The sequence below is a fragment of the Xenia sp. Carnegie-2017 genome, unplaced genomic scaffold (assembly GCF_021976095.1).
Source record: "Xenia sp. Carnegie-2017 unplaced genomic scaffold, XeniaSp_v1 HiC_scaffold_2, whole genome shotgun sequence".
NCBI classification, from domain to species: domain Eukaryota; kingdom Metazoa; phylum Cnidaria; class Anthozoa; order Malacalcyonacea; family Xeniidae; genus Xenia; species Xenia sp. Carnegie-2017.
Genome location: NW_025813482.1, coordinates 5,243,822 through 5,258,124, shown reverse-complemented (window position 1 = coordinate 5,258,124; position 14,303 = coordinate 5,243,822). Strand labels below are relative to the sequence as shown.

Here is a 14,303-nt window from a genome sequence, read left to right as displayed (position 1 = left end):
GTATGAAAGATGGGATTGGCATTGCAACTTTTTGTTACTTATTTCAAGAAAAAACTCACAATAACTTAAAGATTTTACACAATTTTAAGAATCAACCGCAGAATAAAATTATATTCAATACGGTTTGCTCAATGTACTTATGTTCGTTTTCATTTACATAATTTTCATTAACGTGTTTGTTTTGTTGTTATTGAAGTCTACGTAATTTCTAACTATGACTTTTGTCTGAGAATATTTTACTTGTAGTTTTTTAAAATGATGCACGTCAATTGGTTTGAAATCTTGGGGTAGTAAAATGAAACCCAAATTTTCACAGTTAAATTATTTAGTACAGTTATTTCACAAATGAATTTTCATAATTTTGGTATTTTTGAAAAAATTAAGAGCAAACGATTCAGTCATTTCATAAATTTTACGCTAACTTATTTTATTGAATTTATTGGTTGTCCGTGTGTTTAGACATCAACGAATGTTCTTTTCTATTGATAACTGTCATCAAAATGCAACGTGCATCAACACAATTGGATCCTTTACATGTAAATGTAACCCAGGATATTTTGGAAATGGAACAATGTGTACAAGTAAGAAAAATTTATTTTGATTTATAATTGACATGAAATAAGCAGAAAAATTACAATAATATACAATTACATAACCTATATATATATATATATATATATATATATATATATATATATATATATATATATATATATATACAAAGTATAAAAGATAAAAGTTTCTCCGGATTTAAAGTGAGTTTATTGAGCTTTCGACTCGTTGCTTCGAGCCTTCATCAGAATGAGGATATTTATTTACACGTGCTTTTAGCTTGGAGACGTTTAGAGCGTCTAATTGGATGAGAGGGTGGATTAATGTGATTGGATGGGGTGAAATGCGTTGCCATGGGTTTTGGTGTATTGTTAATATGATTGGTGGTGTTAATAATATTAGAGTGTAGTATTTTAGTTTTGGTGTTGTTTGTAGCTTCCTCATTCTGATGAAGGCTCGAAGCAACGAGTCGAAAGCTCAATAAACTCACTTTAAATCCGGAGAAACTTTTATCTTTTATATATTAAATGCCTGGATTACAACTTTTCAAACTTATATATACAAAGTGTATAACAATGTGCCCTCCCGGCTATCACCATAGTAAAATGGTGACTCCTGCACTTGGGACACAGGACGTACGGTTACACATTGTATGGATTGTATTGTAGAGTCACCAGAGCGCTCAAACCTATATAGGTGAGCAATGCATAAAGCGAATGCGGTGAACGTCTCTTTATGAGACTCTCTACGCAATCCGAGAGCGCTCAAACTGCGCAAGCGCAGCGAGCGTAATATACAAAGTGTATAACAATGTGCCCTCCCGGCTATCACCATAGTAAAATGGTGACTCCTGCACTTGGGACACAGGACGTACGGTTAAGTACTTACTGCGTAAGTACAGTGCTCGCTGCTTAAGAGCAGAGCGTAAACATTGATAACAAGAAGAAAATACTATTAAAATATTATACCCTGAAGAGTGAGAAATCACGAAACAGGCTTGTCGGGATGAAATTGTAGTTTTTGTGTATTTTCTTCTTCTTATCAATATTTTTTATATACATACATATAATAGAAAACCCACCACCAGTCAGACTTCAGGGACCGAGAAGTTCAAATGGAACTGGTCGTGTGGAAGTATACTATAATGGAGAGTGGGGAACAATTTGTGATGATAGCTGGGATTTAAGAGATGCTGAAGTTATTTGTCGTCAACTTGGTTATGACTATGCTGTCAGTGCTTTACAAGGAAGTAATGTTCCTGATGGCAGTGGACGAATATGGTTGGATGATGTTCGATGTGTAGGAAATGAAAGTAATATTTCAAGTTGTTCACATAGAGGATGGGGATCACATAATTGTGGACATCATGAAGATGCTGGTGTACAATGTTCAGGTTTGTATGTGCTTGCTTTATCTTTTTATACAAAGATGATAAACTGGATTATTTGGGGGATCCTCGATGATTAATTTAAATATTTATTATGATTTTATCATAAAGTAAATGGTTTGAACCCGGGAGTATCGTTACATGTTTGTAGTTGTAAATCCTCCAGGTTAGTATAGTCCTGAGAAGGACTGTTTTTGTTGTTGTTGACTGACGTTTCGACAACCTTAGCGGTAGTCATTTGACTCTGAAGATGACTACCACTAAGGTTGTCGAAACGTCAGTCAACAACAACAAAAACAGTCCTTCTCAGGACTATACCAACCTGGACGATCTACATCTACAAACATGTAATGATTTTATCATATTGAAACAGATATTGACAAATGCCTGAAGAATAAACGCAGCTTCGGTTTAGATTAAAATTTCTTAAAGGTTTAAAAGGAGCAATTCCAAATTCACACAACAAAGTAATTACTTTTAATTCAACCCTTTCTTCCACCGAAAATTTAAAATTGAGCATGTCTTTATGTCGTGTATTGGCGTGTTGTCTATCTTCAAAAATGCATTTTTACATTCGTTTTCTCAATGACCGTTTGAGTTTAGTTAATAACATGCCTAGAGAGCACAGGAAATGTATTTTTCAATAAATGAAAAGACAATAATTTATAAATACGTTAAAGAGATTCCCACTGGGTGAAAGAACGGTCTATGTGAACAATGTATTTTTATTTCCTTATATGAATAAAGTAAGTAACGCCTGGTCCAAATAAACAATTTAGGGAATCATAAGAGTCAAATAGGTCTAATTATTCCTAGACTTTTTGATATTTGTACTTATGTAAGTTTTTCCTAAGTATAATTAAGTTCTGTCATCAATTATAAAACATCAATTTCGTCCCAGAATATTTTACAATATGATCAAACACAATTGGATCCTCTATTTGTATACATGTAACTCAGACAATTTTAGAATTGAGATTTCTATAGATCGCACTATCTATATATTTTCTTTTCTATCAGTTGTAAACTCTGTTAGACTTCGGGGACCAAAACGTTCTAGTGGCAGAGGTCGTGTGGAAGTATTTTACAATGGAGAATGGGGAACAATTTGTGATGATAGCTGGGATATAAAAGATGCTAAAGTTGTTTGTCGTCAACTTGGTTATAAGTATGCTGTCAGTGCTTTACAAGGAGGTAATGTTCCTGATGGCAGTGGAAGAATATGGTTAGATGACGTTCGTTGTGTAGGAAATGAAAATAATATTTCCAGTTGTTCACATAGAGGTTGGGGAACACATGATTGTGGACATGATGAAGATGCTGGTGTACAATGTTCAGGTTTGTATGTACATAATTGGAAATAAATTCAACACAGATAATAAACTGGATTATTTGGTGGAGGGTCGTCAAAGAAAAAATCTAAACACTTAGACTTAGGATAACAAATAAACATAACTTGTTTCATGATGGCACATGAAAAGATTAGCTAATACCGGAGCTAGAGGGCAGCCCATAGACTAAACTTTCCGTGGAAGGATGTGATAATCTTTATTATCAGTTTTGTAACGATAGTCTACATTCATCACAAATTTTTGAAGCTGTAGCTTATGAAGCACCGTTTACATTAAAAAATATTTTTGCAGGTTTAAAAGAAGCATCTCCAAATTTACACTATAATGTAAATAATTTTTATTTGACGCTTTCTCCCAACGAACAATTTATGACGTATTTTACAAAAAATATACAATTACGCATGCTATATATTATGTATTGGCGTGTTGTATATCTTCAACAATACATTTTTAATTTCGTTTCCTCAATGACCACTTGAGTTTAATTCATTAAGTGCCTACAGAGCACCGGAAACGTATTTTTCAATTATTACAAAGATAGTGCTTTTACAATATAAGATAGAGATTCCTAGGCGGTGAGGAAACAGTCTATGTGAATATTTTATTTTTATTATGTCCTTGTTTCAACCTCTTATGAGGCAGTGTTGCCATATGGCAACATTATCAAACGATTATTTGGAATACCAAAGGGGAAAAATTTCCCAGTTAAAGGATTATAAAAATTATTTATGTTGATTGAAGAAATAAGGCTGGTTTAAATAAACGATTTTTAGACTTAAGATAGTCAATGAGTGTCTAATTATTCCAAAACTTTTTGATATTGGTAATTTTGTAGGTTTTTTATTAATATAATTAAGTTTTTCTGTTACTAATTTAAACCACCAATTTCATCAAAGAATATTTTAAAAACGGATCTAACACAATGGAATACTTTATATGTATATGTAGCTCAGAATATTTCAGAATTGAAATTCTATAGTTCGTACTAATAATATATTTTTTTTATCAGGTTTCAACTCTGTCAGACTTCGGGGACCAAAAAGTTCTAGTGGCAGAGGTCGTGTGGAAGTATTTTACAATGGAGAATGGGGAACAATTTGTGATGATAGCTGGGATTTAAAAGATGCTAAAGTTGTTTGTCGTCAACTTGGTTATGACTATGCTGTCAGTGCTTTACAAGGTGGTGATGTTCCTCATGGCCGTGGAAAAATATGGTTGGATAATGTTCGTTGTGTAGGAAATGAAAATAATATTTCGAGTTGCTCACATAGAGGATGGGGAACACATAATTGTAGACATTATGAAGATGCTGGTGTACAATGTTCAGGTTTGTATGTGCATAATTTATATTAAAAATTGAAAGATTTTTACACAAAGATGACAAACTGGATTATTTAAGGAGCCTCAATGATTAATATAAACATTTAATATGATTTTATAATACTGAAACAGATATTGACAAATGCCTGATGAATAAACACAGCTTCGGACGTATAAACACAGTTTCGAGCTTTTTTTACAAGGGGCGAGTGGCTGAATGGTTAATGGCCTGAGCTGTAAGCCAGACGGCGCGGGTTCAATCATTTGGAATGTGTCTGTAAACCTAGCCCGGGTTGACCAAAGCCATGTGAGGGAAATTTGGTAGAGGAAACTATGTCCTCGGATGGACTGTACCTGCATCTGCAAGGTTGCAGCCTTGTCACACTGTGTCACGCTTATATCAGCGTTGTAGTTGCGTGAAGGGTACGAGTGATTGTAGTCTGGTCAGCTGCCTTCACTATAATTTCAGTAACCAGGATGTTCCACTTCGTGGAACCCTCATACGTCGAAATCGACGGAGGCCATTACTTACTTACTGGACGTAAAATAACTAAATAAACACAACTTGTTTCATGAGGACATTATTAAACATAACCTATTTCATGATGGCCCATAAAAACATTAGATAATGCCAGAGCATCTTTAAATATACACTACAGTGTAACTTTATGACTTGTAATGGCGTGTTGTCCATCTTAAAAGATGCATTTTTAATTTCGTTTCTTACTGACCGTTAGGGTTTAGCAAAAGACATGCCTAGAGAGAACTAGAAACGTATTTATGAATAATTAAAAATACGATAAAGATTCTCACGTTGTCAACGAAGAGTCTATGTGAACAATTTACTGTTTATTATTTGCTTGTTTCAACAAGTTATGGGGCAGTGATGCCATAAGGCAACAAATCAAACGATTGAATGGAAAAAAAATGGGGAAAATTCGCAAGTTAAAGAGTTAAGAAGTTATTTATATTACATAAAGAAATGAGGACTGGTCTAAATGAAAATTTTTTAAGACTTATGAAAGTCAAATAGTGTCTAATTGTCCAAAACTTTTTGATATTGGTAATTATATAAGTTTTTTTTATCATTTTCTTGTTACTAATTTAAATCATTAATTTCGCCCAAGAAAATTTTAAAATGGCATCTAAAATAACAGGATACTTTATATGTATACATGTAACTTAGAATATTTCGGAATTGAGACTTCTATAGATCGCACTATCTATATATTTTCTTTTTTTATCAGTTGTAAACTCTGTTAGACTTCGGGGACCAAAAAGTTCTAGTGGTAGAGGTCGTGTGGAAGTATTTTACAATGGAGAATGGGGAACAATTTGTGATGATAGCTGGGATTTAAAAGATGCTAAAGTTGTTTGTCGTCAACTTGGTCTTGGTGGTGCTATTAGAGCTTTACAAGGATGTTATGTTACTGATGGCAGTGGACGAATATGGTTGGATGATGTTCGTTGTGTGGGAAATGAGAGAAATATCGCCAGTTGTACACACAATGGATGGGGATCACATAATTGTGGACATCATAAAGATGCTGGTGTAGAATGTTCAGGTTTGTAAGAAGTAGAAAAGCCAAGCCGTTTATTCCTCCTACAATGCCAATATTCTTGAGTTTTAAATTTTAACAAAGCAATTTTACTCAAATGTGTGAATAATTGTTAGATATTGATGAATGTTCTCTTTCTATCGACGATTGTCATGAAAATTCAACCTGTGTGAACACAAATGGATCGTATCTATGTAATTGCAATGTTGGTTATTCTGGAAATGGAACAGTTTGTGAAGGTCCGTTTTATAAACTCTATAGTTCTTAAAGTGGTCTTTTGAATTAAGTTTAAGAAGTCTAATGCTAATATATATATATATATATATAATTAATAGATATTGATGAATGTTCTCTTTCTATTGACAATTGTCATCTAAACTCAACCTGTGTTAACACAAATGGATCGTATTTATGTAATTGCAATGTTGGTTATTCTGGGAATGGAACAGTTTGTAAAGGTGAGTTATACAGTTGTACTTTACATTCGCTCGTTAAAGGTTTAACAGATTATTTATGATAATTAAATAACGCCCAGTCTAAATAAACAATTTTTAGACTCAACAGAGTCAAATAATGTCCACTTATTCCATTACTTTACGCTATAGATACTTATATGAATTTCTTAATTAATATAATTAAGTAGTTTTTTGTAGCTAATATAAACCATCAATTTCGTCCCAGAATACTTTATCCTATTTTCTCTTGAATATGATGTAAAGATAAAATGTATCGTAAAAGTTATTTCTTCGATGCATGTGTTCTCCTATATACGTTACTTCTGCTGTTGAGTCATTTACTTCTATGCTCGTAACCCAACAAAGATAACAATTTTGTCCTATAAAATTGTAAATGTTCTTAAAATCAATTGAACTATGTAAAGAAGTCATTTCCCTGACCCTGATGTAGGTAAAGCCTATCATAAAATGCGTTGAACAGCCATGATAAAGACGAAACGCTAGTCCTATAAAGTTTCCTATTGTAAAAACTTTATGTATATTACAAGAGTTTCTACTGTTGCGCCCAGACAGTTTACAGCTCTTTTTAACCAGTTTCATTAGTATTTGCAACTCTGATAAGTTATTCTTTCTCAATGTATATTACACTCATTTAGCAAATCTTCTGCGCTAACTGCAATTTTTTCACATACATTAAAAGAATCGGTACAAGTTTTTTATGTCATAATTACATGGGGTTTAATTGATTCTTATTATGTAGTTATAAAGAGATGTTTTGCGTTTATAATAGCTTAAGTTTTTCAAATATTTATGAAGCTCCATTTACATTCAAACTATCTTTCTTAGCAGGTTATACAACAGCATTTACAAATTTACATCAAAAAATAAATAATTTAAATTTAACGCTTTCTACAACCGGAAATGCAGATTAATTTCTACGTGCAATAATTAGCAAATCGAGCACATGTTAAGTTATTAGCTAAAAACATGGAAATGAAAATGAGGGTCACACAGCTAGACAACATTTTTTTTAAATTTCTATAAAAAGGAAAAACAATTTAGCTTGCATTGTAGGAGTATGAAAGATGGGATTGGCATTGCAACTTTTTTGTTACTTATTTCAAGAAAAAAACTCACAATAACTTAAAGATTTTACACAATTTTAAGAATCAACCGCAGAATAAAATTATATTCAATACGGTTTGCTCAATGTACTTATGTTCGTTTTCATTTACATAATTTTCATTAACGTGTTTGTTTTGTTGTTATTGAAGTCTACGTAATTTCTAACTATGACTTTTGTCTGAGAATATTTTACTTGTAGTTTTTTAAAATGATGCACGTCAATTGGTTTGAAATCTTGGGGTAGTAAAATGAAACCCAAATTTTCACAGTTAAATTATTTAGTACAGTTATTTCACAAATGAATTTTCATAATTTTGGTATTTTTGAAAAAATTAAGAGCAAACGATTCAGTCATTTCATAAATTTTACGCTAACTTATTTTATTGAATTTATTGGTTGTCCGTGTGTTTAGACATCAACGAATGTTCTTTTTCTATTGATAACTGTCATCAAAATGCAACGTGCATCAACACAATTGGATCCTTTACATGTAAATGTAACCCAGGATATTTTGGAAATGGAACAATGTGTACAAGTAAGAAAAATTTATTTTGATTTATAATTGACATGAAATAAGCAGAAAAAATTACAATAATATACAATTACATAACCTATATATATATATATATATATATATATATATATATATATATATATATATATATATATATATAAAGATAAAAGTTTCTCCGGATTTAAAGTGAGTTTATTGAGCTTTCGACTCGTTGCTTCGAGCCTTCATCAGAATGAGGATATTTATTTACACGTGCTTTTAGCTTGGAGACGTTTAGAGCGTCTAATTGGATGAGAGGGTGGATTAATGTGATTGGATGGGGTGAAATGCGTTGCCATGGGTTTTGGTGTATTGTTAATATGATTGGTGGTGTTAATAATATTAGAGTGTAGTATTTTAGTTTTGGTGTTGTTTGTAGCTTCCTCATTCTGATGAAGGCTCGAAGCAACGAGTCGAAGCTCAATAAACTCACTTTAAATCCGGAGAAACTTTTATCTTTTATATATTAAATGCCTGGATTACAACTTTTCAAACTTATATATACAAAGTGTATAACAATGTGCCCTCCCGGCTATCACCATAGTAAAATGGTGACTCCTGCACTGGGACACAGGACGTACGGTTACACATTGTATGGATTGTATTGTAGAGTCACCAGAGCGCTCAAACCTATATAGGTGAGCAATGCATAAAGCGAATGCGGTGAACGTCTCTTTATGAGACTCTCTACGCAATCCGAGGCGCTCAAACTGCGCAAGCGCAGCGACGTAATATACAAAGTGTATAACAATGTGCCCTCCCGGCTATCACCATAGTAAAATGGTGACTCCTGCACTTGGACACAGGACGTACGGTTAAGTACTTACTGCGTAAGTACAGTGCTCGCTGCTTAAGAGCAGAGCGTAAACATTGATAACAAGAAGAAAATACTATTAAAATATTATACCCTGAAGGTGAGAAATCACGAAACAGGCTTGTCGGGATGAAATTGTAGTTTTTGTGTATTTTCTTCTTCTTATCAATATTTTTTATATACATACATATAATAGAAAACCCACCACCAGTCAGACTTCAGGGACCGAGAAGTTCAAATGGAACTGGTCGTGTGGAAGTATACTATAATGGAGAGTGGGGAACAATTTGTGATGATAGCTGGGATTTAAGAGATGCTGAAGTTATTTGTCGTCAACTTGGTTATGACTATGCTGTCAGTGCTTTACAAGGAAGTAATGTTCCTGATGGCAGTGGACGAATATGGTTGGATGATGTTCGATGTGTAGGAAATGAAAGTAATATTTCAAGTTGTTCACATAGAGGATGGGGATCACATAATTGTGGACATCATGAAGATGCTGGTGTACAATGTTCAGGTTTGTATGTGCTTGCTTTATCTTTTTATACAAAGATGATAAACTGGATTATTTGGGGGATCCTCGATGATTAATTTAAATATTTATTATGATTTTATCATAAAGTAAATGGTTTGAACCCGGGAGTATCGTTACATGTTTGTAGTTGTAAATCCTCCAGGTTAGTATAGTCCTGAGAAGGACTGTTGTTGTTGTTGACTGACGTTTCGACAACCTTAGCGGTAGTCATTTGACTCTGAAGATGACTACCACTAAGGTTGTCGAAACGTCAACAACAAACAGTCCTTCTCAGGACTATCCTAACCTGGACGATCTACATCTACAAACATGTAATGATTTTATCATATTGAAACAGATATTGACAAATGCCTGAAGAATAAACGCAGCTTCGGTTTAGATTAAAATTTCTTAAAGGTTTAAAAGGAGCAATTCCAAATTCACACAACAAAGTAATTACTTTTAATTCAACCCTTTCTTCCACCGAAAATTTAAAATTGAGCATGTCTTTATGTCGTGTATTGGCGTGTTGTCTATCTTCAAAAATGCATTTTTACATTCGTTTTCTCAATGACCGTTTGAGTTTAGTTAATAACATGCCTAGAGAGCACAGGAAATGTATTTTCAATAAATGAAAAGACAATAATTTATAAATACGTTAAAGAGATTCCCACTGGGTGAAAGAACGGTCTATGTGAACAATGTATTTTTATTTCCTTATATGAATAAAGTAAGTAACGCCTGGTCCAAATAAACAATTTAGGGAATCATAAGAGTCAAATAGGTCTAATTATTCCTAGACTTTTTGATATTTGTACTTATGTAAGTTTTTCCTAAGTATAATTAAGTTCTGTCATCAATTATAAAACATCAATTTCGTCCCAGAATATTTTACAATATGATCAAACACAATTGGATCCTCTATTTGTATACATGTAACTCAGACAATTTTAGAATTGAGATTTCTATAGATCGCACTATCTATATATTTTCTTTTCTATCAGTTGTAAACTCTGTTAGACTTCGGGGACCAAAACGTTCTAGTGGCAGAGGTCGTGTGGAAGTATTTTACAATGGAGAATGGGGAACAATTTGTGATGATAGCTGGGATATAAAAGATGCTAAAGTTGTTTGTCGTCAACTTGGTTATAAGTATGCTGTCAGTGCTTTACAAGGAGGTAATGTTCCTGATGGCAGTGGAAGAATATGGTTGGATGACGTTCGTTGTGTAGGAAATGAAAATAATATTTCCAGTTGTTCACATAGAGGATGGGGAACACATAATTGTGGACATGATGAAGATGCTGGTGTACAATGTTCAGGTTTGTATGTACATAATTTAAATAAATTCAACAGATATGATAAACTGGATTATTTGGTGGAGGGTCGTCAAAGAAAAATCTAAACATTTAGACTTAGGATAACAAATAAACATAACTTGTTTCATGATGGCACATGAAAAGATTAGCTAATACCGGAGCTAGAGGCAGCCCATAGACTAAACTTTCCGTGGAAGGATGTGATAATCTTTATTATCAGTTTTGTAACGATAGTCTACATTCATCACAAATTTTTGAAGCTGTAGCTTATGAAGCACCGTTTACATTAAAAAATATTTTGCAGGTTTAAAGAAGCATCTCAAATTTACACTATAATGTAAATAATTTTTTTTGACGCTTTCTCAACAACAATTTATGACGTATTTTACAAAATATACAATTACGCATGCTATATATTATGTATTGGCGTGTTGTATATCTTCAACAATACATTTTAATTTCGTTTCCTCAATGACCACTTGAGTTTAATTCATTAAGTGCCTACAGGCACCGGAAACGTATTTTCAATTATTACAAAGATAGTGCTTTTACAATATAAGATAGAGATTCCTAGGCGGTGAGAACAGTCTATGTGAATATTTTATTTTATTATGTCCTTGTTTCAACCTCTTATGAGGCAGTGTTGCCATATGGCAACATTATCAAACGATTATTTGGAATACCAAGGGGAAAAATTTCCAGTTAAAGGATTATAAAATTATTTATGTTGATTGAAGAAATAAGGCTGGTTTAAATAAACGATTTTAGACTTAAGATAGTCAATGAGTGTCTAATTATTCCAAAACTTTTGATATTGGTAATTTTGTAGGTTTTATTAATATAATTAAGTTTTCTGTTACTAATTTAAACCACCAATTTCATCAAAGAATATTTTAAAAACGGATCTAACACAATGGAATACTTTATATGTATATGTAGCTCAGAATATTTCAGAATTGAAATTCTATAGTTCGTACTAATAATATATTTTTTTATCAGGTTTCAACTCTGTCAGACTTCGGGGACCAAAAAGTTCTAGTGGCAGAGGTCGTGTGGAAGTATTTTACAATGGAGAATGGGGAACAATTTGTGATGATAGCTGGGATTTAAAAGATGCTAAAGTTGTTTGTCGTCAACTTGGTTATGACTATGCTGTCAGTGCTTTACAAGGAGGTAATGTTCCTGATGGCAGAGGACGAATATGGTTGGATGATGTTCGTTGTGTGGGAAATGAAAATAATATTTCGAGTTGTTCACATAGAGGATGGGGATCACATAATTGTAGACATGATGAAGATGCTGGTGTACAATGTTCAGGTTTGTATGTACATCACTTATCTTAAAAATTGCAAGATTTTTATAAAAAGATGATGAACTGGATTATTTGGGAACGTCAATGATTAATTTAAACATTTAATATGATTTTATAATACCGAAACAGATATTGACAAATGCCTGAAGAATAAACACAGCTTCGGACGTAAAATAACTAAGTAAACATATTTTGTTCCACTTTGGTTTTATAACATGTATTAAAAGCGAGTGACATTTCGTTTTGAATCAAAACATCTTCAGACTAATAATGAAGTTTATAAAAAATACATTCATTGTTATTTACATTCCTTGACCAGACGACAGTTTCATTAAATATAAAATAAAGCACAATCCGAAAAAGGACTTCTTGTAAACTTAGATTCAAGTTATCAAAACACGACAATTGGAAGTGTAATATTTCGGTTTTATTTCAAATGATCATTTCACTGATGAGGGTTTAGAAATAAAACCGAAACATTATACTTTTAATTGTCTTGTTTTGATAACTTGAATCTAAGTCTACAAAATGATCTTTTTCGAATTGTGCTTTATTTTATATTTTTTATTTACATAGTTAAAGGTATCATATTACTGTGGATGTCCAATACGCAGTGGTGTATAGCAATGGTGAGATAGTAAGCCTAGCTAAAGGGATGGAGCTTCCATTGAAGTTAAATAATGACTTTAGTTTACAGATGAAGAGGCTTTGCGTATCATAAGGCGAATGTGTCAAGGTTGTGTCCATGTGTCAAGAAAGCACCATCCCTCTCGAGTTTCCTAGTCTTAACACCTCCGCCTAGCTACACACCACATCACACTTGCACATCCATTGCAATCTGACATCTTTAACTATTTAAATAACTACAAATATAATTTTTGTAAACTTCCTTATTAGTCTGAAGATGTCTTCCGTCAAGACGAAACGTACGTCGCTTTTAATAAATTTTATAAAACCGAATTGCTTATGGCTATTTTAAAAATTATCTGTTGGGCTCATGAAAGTCAAATAGTGTCTAATTGTCCAAAACGTTTTGTTATTATACTTATGTAAGTTTTTTTTTATCAATTTTTTGTTACTATTTTAAACTATTAATTTCGCCAAAGAAGATTTTACAATGGGATCTAACACAACGGGATACTTTATACGTATACATTAAACTCAGAATATTTCGGAATTGAGATTTCTAAGTTTTGCAATATCTATTCATTTCCTTTTTTTATCAGTTGTCAACTCTGTTAGACTTCGGGGACCAAAAAGTTCTAGTGGCAGAGGTCGTGTTGAAGTATTTTACAATGGAGAATGGGGAACAATTTGTGATGATAGCTGGGATTTAAAAGATGCTAAAGTTGTTTGTCGTCAACTTGGTTATGACTATGCTGTCAGTGCTTTACAAGGTGGTGATGTTCCTGATGGCAGAGGACAAATATGGTTGGATGACGTTCGTTGTGTAGGAAATGAAAATAATATTTCGAGTTGTTCACATAGAGGATGGGGATCCCATAATTGTGGACATAATGAAGATGCTGGTGTACAATGTTCAGGTTTGTATGTACATCACTTATCTTAAAAATTGGAAGATTTTTATAAAAAGATGATAAAATGGATTATTTCGAAATGTCAATGATTAATTTAAACATTTAATATGATTTTATAATACTGAAACAGATATTGACAAATGCCTGATGAATAAACACAGCTTCGGACGAAAAATAACTAAATAAACATAACTTGTTTCACGAGGACATACACATAACCTATTTTATGATTGCCCATGAAAAGATTAGCTAATACCGGAGCTAAAGGGCATCATACAGACCAAATTTACGGTGGGGTAGTGTAATAATCCTTATTATTAGTTTTATTGCCATTGTTTGCATTCATCACAACCTTTTGAAGCTGTAGCTTATAAAATTCCTTTTAGTTTACAAAAGTTTTTGCAGGTTTAAAACGAGCAACTCCAAATTTACACTACAACGCAAATAATTCAAATTGTATGCTTTCTCCGTCGAAAAACGCAAAATTTAGAACGTATTTTATA

The 14,303-nt window shown here is 32.7% G+C and overlaps 1 protein-coding gene across 1 annotated transcript in view; it reads left to right on the top strand.

Annotated features, from left to right (window-relative positions):
• Positions 1-14,303, top strand: part of LOC124440043 — a 116,968-nt gene that overhangs the window by 34,970 nt on the left and 67,695 nt on the right. The window contains exons 15-24 of the mRNA XM_046990369.1: positions 2,960-3,277; positions 4,301-4,618; positions 5,859-6,176; positions 6,287-6,409; positions 6,506-6,628; positions 8,163-8,285; positions 9,314-9,634; positions 10,636-10,953; positions 11,950-12,267; positions 13,489-13,806. Of these exons, the coding sequence (XP_046846325.1) occupies positions 2,960-3,277; positions 4,301-4,618; positions 5,859-6,176; positions 6,287-6,409; positions 6,506-6,628; positions 8,163-8,285; positions 9,314-9,634; positions 10,636-10,953; positions 11,950-12,267; positions 13,489-13,806 (2,598 nt within the window). The remainder of the gene's footprint in view (positions 1-2,959; positions 3,278-4,300; positions 4,619-5,858; positions 6,177-6,286; positions 6,410-6,505; positions 6,629-8,162; positions 8,286-9,313; positions 9,635-10,635; positions 10,954-11,949; positions 12,268-13,488; positions 13,807-14,303) is intronic.